This window comes from Rhinolophus sinicus, chromosome X, assembly GCF_036562045.2.
Source record: "Rhinolophus sinicus isolate RSC01 chromosome X, ASM3656204v1, whole genome shotgun sequence".
NCBI classification, from domain to species: domain Eukaryota; kingdom Metazoa; phylum Chordata; class Mammalia; order Chiroptera; family Rhinolophidae; genus Rhinolophus; species Rhinolophus sinicus.
In genome coordinates, this window is record NC_133768.1 from 33751945 (window position 1) to 33773990 (window position 22046).

The window sequence follows — 22046 nt, forward strand, 5'->3', positions numbered from 1 at the left end:
TTACAGATTTAAATTCTTTATAATAAATAACTGATAGCACATTGACTGGGTTTTAAAAGTGATAGAAGTCAACCATTTAGGTACTGAGTAAGGAAAATATTGTTATATCAAAGAAAACTGTTCTATCATTAAAACCTATTTTTCTGGAGAATAATTCATCTGGGTAATGTTTATGACATACTGTTGGAAAAATTAGGTTACAAACAGAATGAAATGTGCCCAATTTTGTTAAAAAACAATGACAAACAAATACATACACTAAACATATCTATACTGAGAAGCCTGGAAGGGTATACAACGAAATATCTATTGGGGTAGTGGGGTTGAAAATATTAAATCATTTTCTTCTTTGTTCTTTTTAAGATCTTCCAAATTTCCTATAGCGAACAGTTATTACTTATGTAATCAGAAAAAATATGGAAATTACAATATTAAAAAAGTACTAGGAAAAATATAATTAAAAGAGAGTGAGACATGGCTTACGTGGAATAGGGTATGCAAACCGGTCTGGGTGCTTTGTGATGAGGGTGTTTTTTATGTGTCTTCTCCCAACACCATGTGCACCTGTGTCATTTTTTTGAAAAGGAAGTTAAAATTGACAATTGTTAATTATATTCACAAAATGTTTTGAAGATGAGAATAAGAAAGCCACTTCCACAATCAAACTTACCTAATAAGACTAGTGTTTTCCTTTTGAATGCTGGCAGTTTTACTACTTCTTCATATGTAACAAGATCTAATTGATCAAACACTAAAATGCAAAGATTTAGAAGAAAGGTAAATTTACAGAAGGGCTATTTCATGTAAGTAAATTATAATTTTAGTGGCAAAACCAAAGTAATAGTAAAACCATGTCTCAAAAAATATAAATCCAACTTATATTTAAGTTATATAACCTTTTGAGAGAAAATTTCATTTTTAAGCCCATGAAAATGCACTTTAGAACCAGGGGCATCCAAAGATACACTGAGCACATGCATAAAAGTCCAGTTCTAAAAGATACTGCATATCTTTTCATATCTTTTCATGCAGTATCCAACAAATCGTATGAATTCATTCAAAACCACATGCTGTTCAGATTTTTGCAATTCTAAGATATTAGCAATACTGAAAAGAAAAAAGTCTGCAGACAGTGACCAACATGAATATAGCATGAATGCAACTAAAGTTAACCAAGAAAGAGGCTAACACCATTATTGCTAGGGATGGATGAGAGATGCATGGACAGCTGGTCTTTAACTTCATGGTTCTTTCTTTCAACAGAGTTGCAGAAGGTAGCATGCTAGATTCTTTCAAAGTCAAATTCGGTAACTATGATTTTACAAGCTTTTAAAATGAGCATGTCACAGTTTTATTGTAACCCAGCTAACCAATTGATGGAAAGTCTTGGGAATGTAAGTAGGGGTACATGCTTTCCTGGGCCCCAAACTTTGTCAACCTGTGTACAGTAAATCAGGATGAATAGAATGGAAAGAAGCATGAAGCAGAGTCTGAGCTTGGAAACCTTTGCAAAAGGGAGTTCTTGAATCATTCCAGACTGAGAAGAAATACTTTAAAAAATATTTTTTGGAAACCTGCCTCTTAACCAAACTATTACAAAGACTTTCCCAAGAGGATGACCATTCCTGTTGAAGTTCAAGGTAGTCCAATTCTTGCACATTTGAAAATTCTCACGAAAAGGCTAAAACCATGCATCTATGCTTCCCGTAATATTTTTCTGCATAGTAATAACTAAATGTTGTCAGGCACACACTGCAATTTCTTTTTTGAAGAATATGAAATAAGCTCTGGATTTTAGAGGAGTTGAAATAAATTCTATAGAATTGATTCCCTGGTGTAATAAAGGAATCTTGGGAGCTTCAGTCAGTCACTAAGAGAAGCTTCTACTTCTCTGAAACAGTATGGCCAAATATTAGCTCAGTCCTTAACATTTGTGATCTTCCCAGTAGCAAAGAACCTTAAAATACAAAATAGGATACTCTGGAATGCAACAGATCAGAAACAAACAAACAAACAAAGGATCATTCCCAAAATATTAAGAAAAAGAAATACAATATGTTAAAATAAGGGTTAGTGCATGTTAATGGGTATTTATGCATTTGTTGTGTTTTGATAACTTGATTCCATAAAGGTTGACTGAAAGCCTTTAAAGCATATTCTCTATCAACAGCTAAAAACCAAGAAATGCTTTCTGTGTTTAGAATGGCAGACTCACAAAATTAAAATGAACAGGAGGTTCTCTTCATAGTAAACCTAGCTAGTCATGCTACAGTGGTAATGGAGTGACAAGAGTTGCAAAAATAAAAGCAGGAGTGCTGATGGCATTGTTTTTTATACCTACTGCCCTCAGTGATATTTTCCATCAAGAAAAAGTATGCTTATGAAAGAGATGCATCAACAAGCAGATATATTTTAATATATAAAAATAATCGAGCATCTCACAAAAGAGCAAGATGATGATGACACAAGTTTTCTGAATGGTATACACACACCTTGTCCTCTACGGAGCCCTAGCTCCAATCCTACTGAATTAAGACTTGTCATTTTTTAAAAACACATAAGAATGAGTCAGATATCAACCATCAACACCACAAACAGATGAACAGATATGTGGCACATCAATATCTTAACCATAAACAAGTAGCATGAAGAGGTTACTCTGGTCTAAATGAAATCAACCACATGGTCGTAGGATTGAGAAACAATAAAAAAAAAGGATATTTTAAAATAAGACATACAAGGAATATAAGGAGAACACTTAAAGACTGGACTTTTAAAGGTTTCAAGATGTTCGCTCATTAAAAAAAGGACTTAGTGAAAGGAAACCGTCAAAAACAAAGAGGCATAGTCACTCAACAGGTTACTTACATGCACAGAGGCCATTGGGAGTAAGACAGCATGAAAAATGTACAGGGGTCATTGAAATATGGCTTTTAATATATTAGTAAAATAAAAGTATAATATGCACAAAAGAAACTTTACCATGCAATATTCTAAACATGAGGCAAATAAACCACATTAAGAAACAAACTCATTTTAATAAAAGTTCAACAATATCCTTATATAAAAGCCAGTGGGTTTTATATACTAGCATGCACATAGAAATTTTGTCTGGGAATAGTTACAGGAAACCTTCTTCAGGGAGTGCAGGTGTGGAAGCCTTTTGTTTTTTGTTTTGTACCTTCCTGTGCTATTTGCAATTTCTAATCACGTGTGCCTATTACTGCCCTGTGGATGTGGGAAAACACAGGGCAGTGAGATTATGGGCCACTTTTTGCTGTCTTTAGAGTTCTCTGTATTAAAGAAAAAAAATTATAGCTTTTTAAAGCCAACAGTACTAATTTGTGGCATTAAGCATAACTTAAACACACCTATGAATGGCATTGTAGAAATCCTCTATGTTTATATGATGTATGTAAATAGGGTAACTCAGGATATTCAAACATCTCTGCTCAAGACTAACATAAAAAACGAATTAAGGAATACTTTTTTTCAGTTTCCATTAGTAACTTGATCTCGAACTGATTTTGGATATCCTAAGGCTGAGGAACATCGATGCCTCAAGATTATAGTTCTTCTAGCAGCATGACAATGCTTTTCCCATCAAATTTATGTGGCTAAAAACTTTTATGCATTGCAGAAAATGTATTTGCTGTAAACACTACATAATCAAATCTATTCCCAAGGCTTCAGAAATACTGTCTGGCATAGTTCGTTCATATTACCTGGATTTCCTGGTAAGCTATTCAATATTCATGAAACTTTTTAAGTATTTAGGTAACTACTTTCCAGTTGAATGTTTTTTGTAAATGAGCCTTTAACATTGATTCCTTGCCTCAGTTTTGGAAAGCTAGAAATATCTTCAAATACTGTACAAACCACCAATTAGAAAAGACACTGCACATTGGCAACACTGGGCTGAGTGCACACTCAAAGTTTTTGTTTTCCCCATACACACACGGTGTTTAAAATAATTTTAATTAGTTATCACATTTGAATATCAGATATTTAACATTAAAATCTGGGTTGCCTTCCCTTGAAAGGACAGAGGATATGGTAATAAGAGGCCCAGAAAACTACTGCTTAGGAAAATGCCAACGATAACAAAAAAGTGGTGGTGGTGGGTCTCCCCCAACTTTTTAGTTCTAAGTTTACAAGAACTTAGCCAAGTCCATGGTTTTGGATAGGAGGTATAATGTCAAAAGAGAAAAAGCAATTCTATTCTATCCCTTTGAGGTTCCTGCCTTCTTAATCAAGGGCAATACCCTTCAAACTTGATAGGCAATATTTACCAGAGCTAAAGCCTGAGATAAGGGAAGTGAACGAGTACTTGGCTTCATTAAATGATACCCATTTGTCAGGTCCAGTGATGAAAGAACCTGAGATCCACTGAATTTTAGATTAGAAACTATATCCTTGATTGACTAAGTGATCCCCCCTTTTTGAGGCCCACAGGAAACAAATGATTTGTGCAAGTTGCAGGGTTACTCAGGTGTGCTAATTCCTGGTCCTATCTCAGGTTGCCCATTAAGCTTACAGGTGCATTTGCCGGACCACGGAGCATCACCTATGATGAATCAGGAGAACGGAAACAATGGAAGATCAGTGATGCCCCAGCGGTCAAAGCATGGAAAAAGGGAACTGTGGAAAAGACTGGCCGCCAGACTGGATGCTGATTCTCTGGCACCTTTCCCCCCATTAGTTTCAGGTGTGTGAAACAATGTAATAGTTAGACATTTACACCCCTCACAAAGTGATAACCCCCCTCCCACAATCTACTACCCCTCTGACATCGTATATAGCTGTTACAATTCCATTGACTCTATTCCCTATGCCGTACTCCACATCCCTTGACCATACACACACACACACACACACACACACACACACACACGCACACACACACGCACACACACACATATTTAATTATAGTTGACATTGACATTCAATATTATTTAGCTTCAGTTTCAGGTTCTCTGGCAAAATTCTTGATAGCTAAATTTGATAGTGAACAATTCAATGGATTCTTTTAGATGTTCTAGTTTTTTAATCAATTGGTTTTGTATTTTTCCTCAGAGCTGAATTAGAGTATTGGCAAACTGAATACTCATGTCTATGTGCCCTCCATTAGTATAGTATAAAGTTCATGATGAATTGACAGCCTTAATCAGTCATTTTTTTTACTTTTCTATGTTTAAATTAATTTTAATGGCAACTATCTATATCATTTAAAATTATTGTAAAAATTGCAAGGATATATATCTATATATATATCTATATATATCTATCTATCTATATCTATATATATATCTATCTATATATATATATAAATGTGAACACATCTTGTGAGCCTCTTAGAAGCAGATGGAACTAAAGATGGTGACTATGGAACGGAGCCTTGGCAATAACCATTGGTATTTTGTGTTAAATATTTGCTGATACTACAGTGAATTTCTTCAGGTAGTATATACTCCTTGAGCATTTACAATTAATAGTTGCTAAATTATGTTTAACTTGCTTTAAATATTTCTTCCCTTTATAAAACAAACCAAAACAGCTATTATCAGACTAGTGCTCTGTAATGGCATATAATCAGAAATGATAATTTATTGGAAATCAAAATGTGGTACAATGTACCTAATGTGAAGGGACAGACTCTTCATTTAACTGAACCATTTAAAATTAACACATGTGGCCACTCACATTAATTCCACATTATACAGTACTTCAAAATGTTTACTTTTACTCTCTGAATAAGAAGTGAACCATTCAGAATTTCTAAATAATTTTTCCTATTAATGCTAATAACATGTGTTATAACATTCTACATAGAGAAATGCATTTCATGTTTGCCAGGAACGTGATATTGTCAAATTGGGTCTACATGACAGTATTAGCTTGATTTTTTGTTTTGTCACATGTTTGATTTTTGGAGTGATTTCTGGAACCTTGGGAATGAATCTAATGCCAATGTTGGAACTTGCAATTCCTCAGAAAAACTTCTTTATAAAAGGAGTCATATTAAGAAGCTATTGAAAATAAGTAAATACCACTCTATATATTATCATGTACTTTCTTTAATTTAAGTTATATCCTGTGAGTCTTCTGGGAATTCTACTGCAATGACAGATCATGCTTTTTTGGTATTCATTTCAATTTTTAGCAAACAAGTGAATATTTTGTCTTAAGTTGATGCAAGCTTCTATATAGACAAATGTACGAGGAAGGGAAGGCCAAGATAATGCTCCTGGTCTTTGAGGAGCCAAGGAAATACCATGAGGGAAGAAGCCAAGTCACAGAAACTGACCAAACCAAGTTAGTATCCAATGTCATTTGTGCTTTTTCAAACCAGTCACCGAACCATTTGCAGCATAGCTCTCTATTAAGAGCACAGCTTTGCCCTTTGAAATGTGTCCTAGGGCCAAGTCCAAGGGCCAGAGAGGAGCCAGGAGCAAGGGTATTTGCTCAAGACCAATCTCAGCAAGGAGGCAAGAATCCTGGTGACTTAGCAAACGCTCAAGCTCTCATTTCTCAGGGGAGGACTTAATGTACTAGGTTCTTTTTGTTCCAGAAACTACTATTTCCAAACAGCATTTTCTTCCTATAAAGTATAGCTCTGTAAAATATCTGGCAAATAACCAACATAATTGAAGGTAGGGGTTTCTTAATGTTGTTGCAAGCTGATGAAGATCTCATATGGTAGAATTTTGGGATAGAGAACTCTGAAGACTGAATTGAGATGTGACATCTATTTCGGTTTTTGAGATATATAACCGGCCTTGTAAAAGTTGTACTTTTCCCTACCTGCATTGTGCTTTGCCAAATATTTATCTTTGTACTGCTTCTTTTTCTTGCCAAACCAAGTACAGCTGGCCTGCTGCTCCTGTTTGGTCTTCTCCATGGCGATGCAAGCTACTCGCCTAGCACACAAAGAAAGAGAGGGGGGAAAAAAAACTAATGTATAGTTTTATGTTGATAAAAGAGAAAAATCACTCATGAAAAGTTTACATGAACCTGTGTGAACATACTCCTCACAAATTTTTTCACGTCATTCAGATAAAGGTTGTTCTTTGGCTTTCATGACAATTTCCTAGAAATGTTTTAAAAACACAGGCTTACAATAAAATGACATTGTGTTCCTTGAGCATATACTAACTGATAACACAGATAAGAAGCCCAAACATATGGTCCTGACATATAGTGAAAAGAGCATGGGATTTTTGAGTTGAGACAGGTCTGTTTTTAATCCTGGCTCTATCACTTAGTAGCTTTTATCGATTTAGTGTTTGGTGCTTTTCTGGGAAATTTACATGTATTAATTCAATCTTTCTAAACACATGAAATTGTGTTACTGCTTTACAGATGAGGGAATGGAAGGACTGAGAGGTTAAGTCATTTGCCTCAAATCATACAGCTAGTAAGTACAAGAGTGAGGGCAGTCTAGTCTGGCACCAGAGCCTATGCTCTTAGCCAGTACCTTCTATTGGCAAATTCCTTAACCTCTTAGAGCCTTTTGGATGGATTATAACAAAAAATGCTAACAATGTCCCTAGCACAGTGGCAGACACAGCAGATGCTTAATATGTGGTACTACTACCACATGGTGATTCTAGTCTATGAGATAGAAACAAATGCTATGATTAAACCCACAGTTAGAATTGCAATCAGAAAATTATAATTTTGTTCTACATGATTATAATATTCAGCATCTGTAACATATGTACAAATGTTAAAAAGTTGCTCTCTGAGATTTAGTTTAAGCAAATTGTGTGATATTGCCATAGAAGGTTTTGCTTATGGATTAACCAGGGGTCCCCTAGTGAGCCACATATAAGGAGAATCCAAAATCACTATCAGAAAGCCATACAATGCTATTGAAAATGACACATTATTTTCCAAAGAGGTTGTACTGATTTTCACTCCCACCAGCAGGGTATGAGAGTCCCTTCTTTGTCAACACTTGGTATTATCAGTCTTTAATTTTAGCCATCATGGTGGGCAAGTAATGGAATAACACTGTGTTCTGAGTTTGCATTTTACTGATTATTAATGAGATTGAGCTCCTTCTCGTGTTTATTGGCTATTGGCTTTCCTCTTTTGTAAAGTGCCTGTTCCAGTCTTTTGACTTATTTTCCTATCCAGTTGTCTGTCTTTTTCTCATTGATTTGTAGGAATTTTTTATATGGCTTGGATATTACACCTTTGTTAGTTATACATGTGGATATCTTCTTCCACTTTGTGGCTTGCCTTTTTACTCTTTTTATGGTATCTTTTGGTGAATATAATTTATTAGCGTTAATTTAGTCAAATTTAGCTATCTTTTCTTTTATGGGAAGTATTTTTCTTTGTCCCTGAAGATATACTCCAATATTACCTTCTCAAGGTTTTATAATTTTGTCTTTCACATTTTGGTTCTTAATATACTGGAACTGATTTTTGTACATGGTGTGAAGTTAGGGGCCGATTTCCTTCCTTCCTTCCTTCCTTCCTTCCTTCCTTCCTTCCTTCCTTCCTTCCTTCTTTCCTTCTTTCCTTCTTTCCTTCCCCTCCCCAACAGATAGATACCCCAATTGTCCCAGCACGACTTATGGAAAAATATCCATTCCTCACCAGTGACTCTTTATGTATGGGAGTGTTTTGGAGTTCTCTTCAATTGGTCTATTAGAGCACCTCCATTCCCATCCTTTAATATCTTAATTACTGTAGCTTTATACGTCTTGGTATCAGGTGGAGTAAGAGCTCCCTCCTTATTCTTCTGGAAGAGCATCTTGGCTACTCCTGATACTGTGCATTTCCATGAAAACTCTAAAATTAGCTTGTCAATTTCAAAATGGTTGGGATTTTGGTTGGGATTGCATTGAATCTATGAATCAATCTGGGAGGAGTAGACTTCTTTACAATATTGAGTCATCCAGTCCATGAATACAGTATGTCTCTCCACTGATTTAGGTCTTCTTTCATGTCTCAATACATTTTATAATTTATCCTGTAAGTGTCTTGAACATCTTTGTTAGATTTGTTCCTAGGTTGTTCATTTTTTTTCAAAAAAGAGGTCTTATAAATGGTATTTTAAAACATTTTGTTCTATTGAAAATTTCAAACATACACAAGAGTAGAGAATAGTGTAATGAACCTCAAATATTTAAAACCCAGCTTCAAAATTTATTAACTCATAGCTTATTTTGTTGTATTTACAACCTACCCACTGCAGATTATTTTGAAACCAATCTAAGCTTGTATCATTTCCTCCTTAAATATTCTTAAATTCCCTTTAAATCGCTCCTTGCCTCTTTTCTTTTTCTTCTTGCAATTTGTTTGTTGCAGAAACTGGTTGTTCGTTCTGTAGTTTCCAAGTCTGGATTTTCTGATTTCATCCCTGTGGTGTTTTCAGTAAGTCCTTCTGTCTTTTGTATTTCCTGCAAATATGTAATCAGATCTAGAGGCCTGATCAAATTTAAGTTCTGTATTTTTTGCAATAATACTTTATAGTATTACAGTTTTGCAGGTAGTGTTATGTATGGTATGTTAAAATTTTTGTTTTCTGTTTTTTGCTGGTAAATAGGAATATAATTGACTTTTATATATTGATTTTATATCAGTCATTTTGTTAAACTCTCAGATTAAGTCCAATTGTTTATAGATTTCTTTGAATTTCTACATACAGAATCATATCACCTGTAATGTTTTTTTTCCATTCCAATGTTTGCTGTAGGTTTACTGTGGATGCTCTCAGTCAGGTTAAGGAAGTTCCCTTCAATTCACAGTTTGTGAGAGTTTTAATCATGAGTGGATACTGAATTTTATTAAATGATTTTTCTGCATCTATTGATATGACCAAGTGGACTTTCTTCTTTAGTCTGTTAATATGGTGGATTTCAAATGCTGAACCAGCCACGCATTTCCAGTACAAACTCTATTGGGTCAAAATGTATTATCCTTTCTATATATTGTTGGATTCAATTTGTTAATATTTTGCTGAGAATTTTTACAAATATGTTTATGAGGGATACTGGTCTGTAGTTTTCTTTTCTTGAACTGCCTTTATTGAATTTTGGTATTAGGGAATGCTGGCATCATGAAATGAGTTGGGAAGTGTTCTCTGTTTTCTTGAAGAGACTGTCCTCATGACTCTTCTTCATCAGGGGTGGTATTTTTATTTATTCTTTATTTTAGGTTAGGAGAAAGACATTTATTGGGAAATACTGTGAACTCTCAGCAAAATTATTAAAGTGATTCTCCATATATTATGTGTCATACAGAGGAGGCTGATGAAGTCTTTGCTTTGGGGATTCTTCTAGTACAAGCCCATATGTACTCTTAGTCATAACTACAGCTTCTGTGAGGTATAGGATCTTTGGAAACATAAACAGAACCAAGGAATTTTTGACAGGTTAAAAAAAGACAAAGTCCTGACCTTGTGAAGCTTATGTTATAGTGTACAAAGTATCTTATAATAAATATTTTTAAGCTTAAAAAATAAAAACAAAAAGTTCCCAGTAAAAACTTGTGGCGTGGCCATATGTGGTATAATGATAGAGGAATAAAATGGATTTTTACCAGCTACTCAAGAAATGAATGTTATTTCTTTTAGCTCGGTAAGTGGAGGGAAACTGTGTTAGGATTTAGGTCAACCTGGAGGGAAATTTCAAACAAGTTTAACATTTTAATGCTGAGGCAAGGGAAGGGATGATGGATTCAGGGGCTCAAAACATATCAAAGGACTAGAATGATAAGCCTGGTCAAGCAAGATGAAATTTAACAAGGATAAATAAGGTAGCATTTGGGTCCACAAAAACTGATTTCTCATCTACAGAATGTAAAAAACATCAGTTGTACCAACTTATTTGAACAAAACTTCAGGGTCTGGCTGATAGTGTTGTTTCAAATCTTTCTCATTAGTATTGCATACCCACCAACATTCTAGAGAGCACTAAAGTTTTCCAACAAGGGACTCTGCTCTTTTCCCTCAGCCAGGAATACCTTCCTGTACCCCCAAAGTCCTACTCAGGTCTCAGGGCACATACTGCCCAGTGGGCCTCTTCCTCAGCATTCCAGTTAGAATCCCTTTCTCCCTCTATCGTTTTGGCAACTTATTGAGTTCAGTTTTTTTGCAATGAACTGAATAAATTCAAAGTGTACAGTTTCATTAGTTTTGACATATCCCATGAATACATCACTACAATCAAGATAACAAACCTTTCCATCACCCCAGGAATTTTCTTATGTCCCTCTGTAATCCCTCCCTCCTTCCTCGGGGTCCTCAGGCAACCACTGTCACTATAGATTAGTTTTGCATTTTCTGGAATTTTATATAAATGGAATCATGTAATATATTTTATTTTTTGCCTGGAAACTCAGCATAATAATTTTGAATTTCACCCACATTGTGTGTATCAACAGTTCATTCCTTTAAATTGCTTAACAGAATCCCATTGTATAGATATGATTTCATTTGTTTATCCATTTATCTGTTGATGAAACTTTAAAAATTTTTTGCCATCCTAATAGGTGTGTGGCCAGAGATTTTGTTGCTGCCTTTTTTTCTTGAAAGTTCCTTTTGGTTCTTTTTAAAATCTGCTATGCCATTAAATTTTTTCCTGTTCTCTGAAGATATTTTTCAAGGTTATTGATTTAAAAAAACCTGCTAATCAGCACAGTTGTTTAAAAACCTTGTTTGCTAATTCCAATATAGGAAGGGGGTTTGGGTTTTTTCGTGCTGTCATTTCAGTTGGGCCTCTCTGTCAGGTCTCACTTGTTTCCTTGTGTGCCTGGCTATTTTGACTTGCTGGTCACTCTCCTTGAAAAAGTTTATGTGGGGGATTAGGACGAGCTCTAAGATGAAGCCTAAGATAAAAGTGTTTTTTACCCCCCAGAGATTTTCTTTTTGTTTCTAATACATATTTGGAACTATTAGTAAAGGGGAAACCTAAAATAAGGTGCATGGCTGGAGTTTCCCTGGCTGTCCCAGGCTACATGTACCTGTGTGCAAATCCATTGAAGGTGGACCAGTGGCCACAGTTTTTTCAGAGGAACTCTGTTCTCCTTTTACTTTTGTCTTTTGCTTTGCTCAGTGACAAGGTACCCTTCTCTTTGGTCGCCTGGTGTTGAAGGACAGTTAAGGGCATACTTATCTGCTTGCTCTTAACCTGAGGTTATAGCCTTTTGCAGTCCTAATAATGTGGGAAGGGTCTTCTAACAGACTCTGGTACAGGCCTTGAGTCTTACTTAACCTTGGTCCTTTGGCCGAGAAGTTTTCAGTAACAGGAATGGCCTCCTGGCAAAATGGGCCAATTTGGTGCTCTAATTTTTATTGTTCTGATTAATGGTTTTCATATAAAGATTGGTCACTGAGTTCCCCAATACCTTTTCAGCCACTCAATGCTTTTAAGGTAATTTTCAAAAACATATTTTCTGCAGCACATTTCATTTTATTCAGCAGGAAGACTGATTCAAATAGCCTAGTCTACCATTACAGGAAACAGAAAGCAAATTTGCTTTTTCCACTGCCATTTCTCAGGATTGCTCCAGAGGATTCGGAGTTCTAGATATTGGTGAAGCATGATTTATACACATAACATGATTTGGGGGAAGAGGTCTGGAATCTACAAAATCATTTTCAGTAAATGCTCATCATATATGTATGGTAACATTCAAGAACACATTTTGTAAAAGGTAAACATCAGTAATAACATAACATCATCATCAAAATGATTTCTCCTACTAATGCTTAAACTGTTTCTTGAAGATCAGTCTGAAAGACTATGCCGGGTGGAAGGCTGTTACTTCCTCTACCCGGGCCCACAAATCCTCCTGTAAAATGAGGGCATCTGAAGGTCATATCAACTCCAACATTCTAAATTTAAGAATATTTTGGGGAAACTTGGGAGAGCTAAAAGAGGCAATCAAGCAAAAGTGATTAACTGAGAAATCTCTTTAATTAGTGAGAAACATGGGTGAAAGAACAGTTACGAATGTCTATGAGTTCAGTGCCTTTTGTCTCTTTTAGCTAGGTTCAAATATTTTGGGAGGAACTGGCACAATGCCTAATGGTTATTTTTTGTCACATGAAACAAAACACAGATATGAAGTTATCTCTTTTGCACTAGATTTCTAATTTATTGCCAAAGGACCAACAAAGGTAAAACCATCAACATTTTCCAAAAAATAGTTCAACTAAGCAAATTGTTTAACAGCAGCAGAAATAGATTTTATCAAGATATATAGAAATCTGTAACTCCTCTCAGTTAAAACTACTGTCTAAAAACTGTCTGACTTTAAGCTGCTTTCAAAGCTCAAACTTTCTAACAGACATGAATTTTTTAAAGACCTGGCAAGGTGTTTAGGTAAAGAAGTAAGCTTCTGACTACCTTTTTTTCTCCTAGCAGTGAAACATTTTATCTTCAAATACACTGAGTGCCACTGAATCACAGCATTTGAGTTTTTTGCTGGTGGTGGAGTGGAATGGGGGTGGTGGGAGCATGTGGAGGGGCAAGGAGAGGGTACATTTAAAAAACTGCAATTCTAAAAGAATTGAAACGGCATACAGGAGTGGAGGGCTCTGCTAAGAGACCGTGATGTGACAGGGAACGAAGGCTAGTCACTCAACCTCTCTCTAGACTTTCCTCTCCTGATGTGAAACAAAGATCTGGCTGTGTAAGTAGGAGCTCACTAGATGCTGAGGATGTAGAATTCTTGGATGACTAGTTTCAATTTCGTTTGACTAGTAGAGCAAGGAATATATCAAACAAGTTTCACACTGTAAAACAATAATATAAAGTTGAGAAATGGATGGGAAGGGTTTTGTTTTTATTATAAAACAAAACAAAACAACAAAGACATACCATTCCTGAAGTTCAGGAGAAGGAATGAGACCTGCAGTTCCATTTTTGGAGTTTTCCAGTTTACCCTGCCACCAATTGTGATCATCCTTACTAATAATCTGGATAATGTCACCAACTCTGAATCGAATACCAGCTTCCTTGCAGGGGATGAGGTCATCCTTGGCTGGATCATATTCAAATTGTGCTCTTACATAGATCTATAAAACAGGAGTTTGTAAGTACAGATGCCATGGTGATGTGAAAGAAAACCGTTAGCTCTAAGCTAATAACCACACACCGACACTTACAATACAAACAGGACATTAGATGGTGAAGGCAAAAATGAAGCATGGAAATACGACACAAAAAACTGCTACCACTAGAAACAATGTACTGCCTTTGATGTATGCAAGTTTAAATCTTTGCTGTTTTTATTTGGAAGGAACACTTAAGATACTTGTTTACTAAAAATAAAGACTTAATTTCTGCTTTTACTGTAACAGAATAGGCCTATAATTATAGAGATCTATGCTTACCATTTTAAAATCTGCATATATTTAGTTGATGCTATGGATAAGTTGTCATGATCATGCAGCACCCTTTAAACCATAAACACAAGCATTCAAGGTACGTTTTAACCATAAAGCGGCACATGGTACAAAATTAGCAACAACACCATGTTGGCGGTATCTTGCTGTAAAATGTCTACATGACAACTGGCAGTGTGTCTACACACTGCTGATAAACTTCAATGTAATTCAAACAATTTAAAAAAGTATTTAGAAATAATCTTATTTTTAAAAAATGATTTAGGCTTTATATTTGTATTTTACAAGTCTTAGAGAAGGAAAATGAATTTGAATCCTAGCTTTGCCAATGTAACACTTGAAATCAGCACAGAGCTTCAAGAAATGCATACATACTTCAAGGCTCTGAGCTTTATGATACGTAAATATAATTAATAAATATTATAAAAGGAAAGAGACTAGCATAAAAGGGGTTATCATATGGCAGCACTTTATGAATTACTGGAATTCTAAATGCTTCAAAATAAAGTGCTGGGTGTCCAATGCTGTATCACTTATGTAGTCTTAATACTAAACTGTGGGTGAATTCTATCATGTGTTAACTTATGCAAATCTTAACTCGAAACCTGATTATTTTTTAATACCACATTTCAAGAAAAATCCCATAAAAATTCTATCTCTTGAAATTAAATTTGAATATTAATGCTTAAGTCACTGTAAAACCAACCTGAAGGCTTTGGAACTATTGTGTAATTATTCTGTTTAAGTTTCTTTTTTTCAGAGATCCAGCCTATAAAATTAATAAGTCTCTGCATTTGTACCTAAAATCCATACTTCGGTGGAGCTGGCAAATTGACAGTTCCCTGCCACTGTTAGGCAGCAGTTAGCTTTTCATGTTTGAACTAACAGAGGCATGTGAGGACGTAAAGCCAGGATATTTATGTTCTTGGTTTTCATGGTAAATGGCTTTTATAAATACACATGCAAATACAAATTCAGAAAAAGCCTTTAAATTTCAGAAAATTATTGCTTAAAAATGTTCATCAGCATGTACATTTTAGTTAGTCTTAGAATTCTAAGAAATCTGTAACATTTAAACAATTTTTTCCACCCCAGAGGCAGGCCCATAAGACCCCTGAAAGGCTGAATTCTTATCTATCGACGTAAGATTGTCAGGTTGAAATTACAATAACCATCACAACTACAAAGATGTGAAGGGGAAATCTTTATAGAGAATTAGTCATGTTTAATGTGTTAAAATGAAATGGTACAAGCTCTCAATGCTCAAATGTTATGGTCCAAAATGCAGACATTATGGGATGGAAAGGGTTAATAAAGGATTGGCTATTAGCAGCTCAGTTTAGAGAAGTTTCTATAGAGGATATCTATTCACCTGTCGTCCTTTTGGTTGGGTAGTTGATGGCAAGTCCTGTAGAATAAAGCCAACCCAGGAGAAAAAATTTTCATTTACTTTTTCAAGAGTACAAGGTAATTTGTGTGTTCTGTTACAATATGGTTTAAAAAAATGAGCTAGATTTAAGTTGTAAAGAGATAATATACATTATTCCATTTCTCAGAAATGTTGTTATTAAAAAAAAAAAAAATCAAACCCAGGCCATTTAGCAGCAAGCTGAAGAAAGCAGGTAAGTTTAAGCAGAGAGAAAATGTGTTCTTAAGAAACAACTCAGCATCTTCAACACAAAAGCCACTGCGAGTGAAACAGCCTATTAAAACAAAAACAAAAACAAAAACAACCCAAACTAAAAAGAGCTGTTGCACTTTTCAACTTAGTCACTGCAACCATTTAGATTTTGAAAAATTCAACGGTTATATGGATTTTCACCATCTTAAAAGTATTAAATGTTAACTGTTACAAATGAATTCCTTTGGTAGCCTATTTTAAAGTTGAAAATAAAAGTCATAGGAAATTTTCTTCCATAATTTCACTTACTGATATCATTCCATTTGAGATGGTCTAAATTATTTAAAATTTTACTTGATAAAAAAGTTGATATATTTTTAAAGGGCAAATTAATAGTAAAAAAAGTGATACTGCTGCACTCTTAGAACTCTCAATAATTTTAACAGCAATATCAGCAACTTATGGAAGATTTTGTTACCCCAAAATATTGCATACTTGCACCTGTAAGTGCTTCCATTTGTTTAAATAAGTGAAAAACAGTTCTTTTTATATTTCAAAATGGATGGTTCTGAAAAAAATGTAAAATTCCAAGTTCAAATCAAAATATAAAGTACTTTGTGTTAAAGATGTGATAACAGCGTGGCTTAAGTGCAGTGTGAAGCCAGTTCCTTTTGCTTTTCATATCCAGGCAAGGCTTAAAATTCACAAAAATATGTGCACGTACCACAATAACAGAGGGCACACCAATTCGTAAACTTAGATAGCGGAAACTAAAACATGTTGCTGATATCACTCAGAATAGACAACTACGAAGCCCGAGAAGACCCAAATGCCTACTCTGCAAAATCCGTACATTTCTTTATCTTCCTCAAACTAAAAAAAATATTTAGAAATTTCCACAAATTTCCATTTACGTCCTTTGCATAAGTTTGAGCAAAGTCATAAATACTAGCGGGATGACAGAGAAATATTTTGAGAACGACCACAGCCGTCTTGAACTACATTTCTTCAAATTTAACTAATGGAAGGGATTTTATTGAGAAGAAAATATTGAAAAAGATTTCCTGGGAGTAAACTGCATTGTAGCTGTAGTAGCCTCGTATATCGGCAGAAGACAGTATTTCCACTGAACACATGTAACTAGAACACTTATGGCAGGTGGCACCAACAAAATTGTCACACTTTGCCGTGTGAAACTAGAGTTCTTACCGAAACAGAATTGTTAGTGCTGCTATGACCATTAGCTGGGGACTGTCTGGAAGTGGAGGGGGAATCTCTCTGAAATAAGACACAAGGTTCATTAACACAGAACACCAGCACAGAAACAGAGATATTTACATCAACAGTCACAACCACAGTCTGACAACCATTTCCTCTGAGGTTTTAGCTGCAAAGGTGCCATACTGACTTACTTGCATGATTTCACAGAAGTATGAGAAAAACTTTGCCGTTTACAGATTCACATATTGTAAGTGATGACCGTGTCATTCATTAAGCATTTCTTTCCTGTCTCCAACATTCTCTAACCTTTGCTTTCTTTAAGTGAGACCCAGAAGAGTGACTTGATATTAAAATCCTATCAAGTACTGTAAAATGACAAATATTACTATAAATTATTGTGCTGAAGATCCCAACTGCCTAATCTTTATTAAAAATTAGTTTTGAAAAGCATTTAGTAGTTTTTAGGTATCTCAATGTCAAAAATTACTGAATAACTCAATTTGAAATGAAACAAATCTAAAAAAAAACTTCTCACATTGTAATCACCTTGAAATCTTTCTAGGGCAAATATTACTAATAAGGGTAAAAGATAACATACACATCAGAGAAGAAACCTTTATTCGTTAGATCATTTTAGCAGATTGATTAAAACAATAATCTTGAGCCTTTAAAAATATTACATTTCTGGCAAAGAAGCCAGGGGCCACAGCCCTAGATCCATGCTCCTCAGTTGCACTCTCTATACTAATCGACACACTCAAAGCCCTTTCCAAGCTCCATTCCCTTATTGTCCAAATCAACTTTAATGATAAGGCCAAGAAGAGGGAGAAAGAGTTTTACATTTTTTGGTTTAGTAGAGTTCTTTGAAACCTTTGAAATGTGCATGTCTGCTCAAAAGACATGTTTTTGTTTTGTTTTTCCTAGAAGATTTAAAGAAAACTTCTGGAAATCATTAGCCTTTTAAATAATGGGATCCCTTAGATGAGCATTCTCAAATGTGAGTGAGCAGACTGATCTCTAGGTGCCACCCCCAGAGACTCTAGTCAGAAGGGCCAGGGTGAGGGGCAAGGATCCTCTCTTTTATCAAGGGCCAGGGCAGATGCTGATGCAGGGGGCCAGAGAGTCTTCCTTTGGGAAGTACTGCCCCAGCTGGGAAAAGTCCAACCACGGGCTTGAATTCTGCCACAGCACAGGAGGGTCAAACAGGTTGGGTGGGGCTGGGAGGAGAGTATCATTTTTCCTTCTATTCAGACAGAGGTAAAGAAAGTAAGAGGGGGGCTCTTCTTACTCAATAATGTAGAATTTACATCTGTAATACTGCTTCCACCCCAAAAACTAGTTCAACTACTTAAAAAAAATCACAAGAGAAACCTATGTTATATTAATAACTAACAGTAGCTTCTGGTTAGTTAGCCAAAAAGACAAAAATCAATGTATTTACTAAATTTCTTCAAAGATGAGAAATGGCACGAGGACCATCTGTGAGTTTAGATTATTAAAATGCTTTACATAAAGTGTGTGTATGCCATTCTCTTTCCCAGCCACGTTTGTGTTCTAGGTAACAAATCGCAAAACTACGAATCCTGGAGCAGAAATAGTTTTGCATCGTCTTTTGAAATACAGTATTACTTGAAGTTCCATAAAAAGCCACCAAGAGGAGCTCAAGACCTGATATAAACAGAAACCCCAATTGTCATGGCTTACTGAAAATATATTTGACAAAACTACAAATTCTTATATATATCTTCAATAGGTCTAGAAAAAAACACAAAGCCTCTGATTTTTCGTGTGAAATTTACAGCACTACTAGAGACTGAAAAAAGCATTATAATTTCTCCCTCAACTTCTCCTAAGTACAAATTCAATTTTCTAGACGACTTCCAGTAAGTTACCCGTCAGTCTTAAGGAAATGTGTACTTCATATTGATGTACACATACTTGGAAGATGCACATGAAAGAACAGGCTTCAAAAAATAATACTCCCGCTGAATGTGTGATAACTGAAGGATGATACCATTTATGCCAGTTTGTATTTCCAAACATAAAAGGAATAGAGTTTTTAATCTCAACCTAATAACCAACATAAAACTGAGTAATACTGGTTGGAAAAGTTACAATTTTTATAGGCTAAGCCTATTATAAGAAAGAAACTCTGCAGTTGTATTACTCTAGAAAACTTACTTGTTTATGAAATCATGTATCATTATAAGTTTAAGTAATTTCACAAAAGGTTGCAAAAGCCTATATTCCTCGAATAATGCCAGTTATCAATTCCTCACAGATACCCCTCTAGAGACCTGTCACAATTATTTGAACCACTCCATCTTGACAGAAATAGATTGCTTCTCAGATTCTTGGAAAGAAGAACTATTTATGTGATTTCTTAACAAGGGAAGTGAATGTACTTCCTGGAAATATTACTGTAATTATGATCATTATTTTTTCCCCCTCAGAGACTCTACTTGTTCTTTAATAAGCCTTATGTTATTATGTGTAGCTTCTCTATATTTTGCTTTAATTCTGGCCTGCAGAAAGTTCAAGTGCTGAGGAGATCCCCATGGAAGTAGGGCTGAGTAGGTGGATGGGACCTACTCTGTTCCGTTATCTTTGTTGTAAAATTGGTGTGCAGTGATCAACAGCACAGGCAGAAACAATTTCCCAGAAAGCCAAAACATTCAGCCATCAGCAGACAGTTAGTTAAGAACCCAGAGGAGATGGGGAGTTTGGTTAGAGCTATTACCTCACAGGACGATGACTGAGTGCGGTAACTTGGCACAATCTTGAAGGTGATACTTCCTCGCATTTCCCGCTGGAGGAAGAAAAGAGAGCTCTCTTAACACACAAATGTTGCACACAAAACACATAAGAAACCACTCAAAATGTGTGAGGGCAATTAATGCAAGCCAGCTGAGAGGACACGGGCCTAAAACAAAACCGAGTTATAAAGCAGGGACTGCTCACAGTAACAATCAAGTTGTTCCTGGAAGAAGCCCTGCAAAGTTAAGGCTGATCGCCTTGTTCCTGTAGCAGTGGTTTAACAGACTACTGACAGTTACCGTTTTAGAGACATGAATACAAAAAACTCTAAGTGACATGTCTTTCATAAGAGACTATAAATCAAACTGTACAATAGAACAAGTAATTACATAAAAATTATATTTGGTAGACTACATTATGATGGTATACTCCATAAAATTTGCTTTTTATTTCATAATTTTGACCTTGTTTTTCACTATAGTGAGTCTGTGTGCTTATTTCACATTTAACAGATATTTGTAACACGGGAGGCTGCTATTACACATTGCGGTGGGAAGTAGGTCCAGGACGAGATGTCCAAAACATTTCCCTCTGCTCACTAGGGCCTGTCCTTCTGCTTTTTTTTTTTTAATCCAAAGCCAAATTTGAACACAGACTTTGGATACCTATGGTCAGAAATGGCCTAGTCTACTATGACTTTTCTCTAAGCTCTGCTGTGGACAAATCCAATAGAGCTGGCTATGAGTCAGCTTGAATAGGAGCGAGGTTTGTGACATTGTTGATGTCAGCAGAGTTGAAGTCAGTGAGAAACTAGTTCACAGGTATGCACAACTGGAAAGGTTTTCTTTAGACATTTGCCCGGTAAGAAACAGCAGATAAAGAATGACAGGAGAGTGTGAAAAGCCCACACTGCTAAAGATGGGCAAAATGTTTCCAAACTCTGTTGCATGTAAACATTTTCCTAATTGTCAGTTTTTATGAATGTTACATAAGTTGAAACACAAATGATGGTACCAGAGACACTCTGGTTACAAACATCCCTTATTTGTGCATTAAAAAACAAGCTGACAAACTGAAAGTCAAACTTAGACAAAGAAAAAGACACTTTCATTTACTCACAAGCATTTTTTGCAGCTGTTCCACTGTTTGGTTGGCCACACTGATGCCATTGATTTCTCGAATTTCATCACCAACATGAAGTGTACCTAAGAAATTACACACAATTATAAACATGAAGTAATATACACTTTTATAATAATAAAATCCAAAGGCAGCAATGTAAATAATTTTTTAAAATTAAGCTGAATATTGAAGGCCAATATTTCAGAAACAGGTACAAGTTCGGCTTAAGTAGTAAACTGACCAAAACAGATACATCTACTTATGGAAGACACAGTTTTGAAAGATGGCTGTGGAAATCTGCTTATTTTTCTGAGAGAGGCAGTGTGTATAGGGCTTTAAAAGAACAGCTTCTAGATCCAGCCTGTGTGGGTTAAAATCCCAGCTTCAGCACTTACTAGCTTTAAGATCTTGGGTAAGTTTCTGAAAACCCTCCGTGTCTCCGTTTTCACATTTGTAAAATGAAAATGAAAATAGTACCAATCTCATAGGATTGTTGTGAGGATTAAATGAGTTTAATACATATGAGGGTTCAGAACAGTTTTTGGCACATAGTAAGTACCATTTAAGTATTTCCTGTTATTATTATTATCATTATTATCTACCAAATATGATACAATGGCTATTGCTTTTCAAAGAATTGTGATATGATAATACTTATGTAATAATAAACGTATATTCGACATATTGCAATCTTTTTATAATAATTTGGTAGGCATTTCAGCATCCTGTAATACTTTTAACTGGAAAAAGTGACCGAGAACCAATGCTTAAATAGAATGTTATGTAAAATTTTACCTCCTTATTTATAAATTGTGCACATGTTTATATACTGACCTGATATTATGAAAAGCTCACAGTATCTTTTAGAGGCATATTCTAAAATGTATATAAATAAAATAAGACACCTAGGATTTGCTTCAAAATAATCCAGGGGGTGGGCAGTTGGGCAAGTACAGA

At 35.4% G+C, this 22046-nt stretch overlaps 1 protein-coding gene across 16 annotated transcripts in view; it reads right to left on the minus strand.

Annotated features, from left to right (window-relative positions):
* CASK (calcium/calmodulin dependent serine protein kinase) overlaps positions 1-22046 on the minus strand; it is a 358208-nt gene that overhangs the window by 15809 nt on the left and 320353 nt on the right. For 6 of the 16 annotated variants that reach the window (XM_019747869.2, XM_019747866.2, XM_019747859.2 and 3 more), the window contains 8 exons: positions 21087-21172; positions 19951-20019; positions 17199-17267; positions 15741-15776; positions 13842-14038; positions 6805-6920; positions 671-751; positions 484-564 (listed from right to left, as the gene is read on the minus strand). In XM_019747869.2, the coding sequence (XP_019603428.1) occupies positions 484-564; positions 671-751; positions 6805-6920; positions 13842-14038; positions 15741-15776; positions 17199-17267; positions 19951-20019; positions 21087-21172 (735 nt within the window). The remainder of the gene's footprint in view (positions 1-483; positions 565-670; positions 752-6804; positions 6921-13841; positions 14039-15740; positions 15777-17198; positions 17268-19950; positions 20020-21086; positions 21173-22046) is intronic. The other 10 variants (XM_019747874.2, XM_019747863.2, XM_074324237.1 and 7 more) reach the window with 7 other exon arrangements.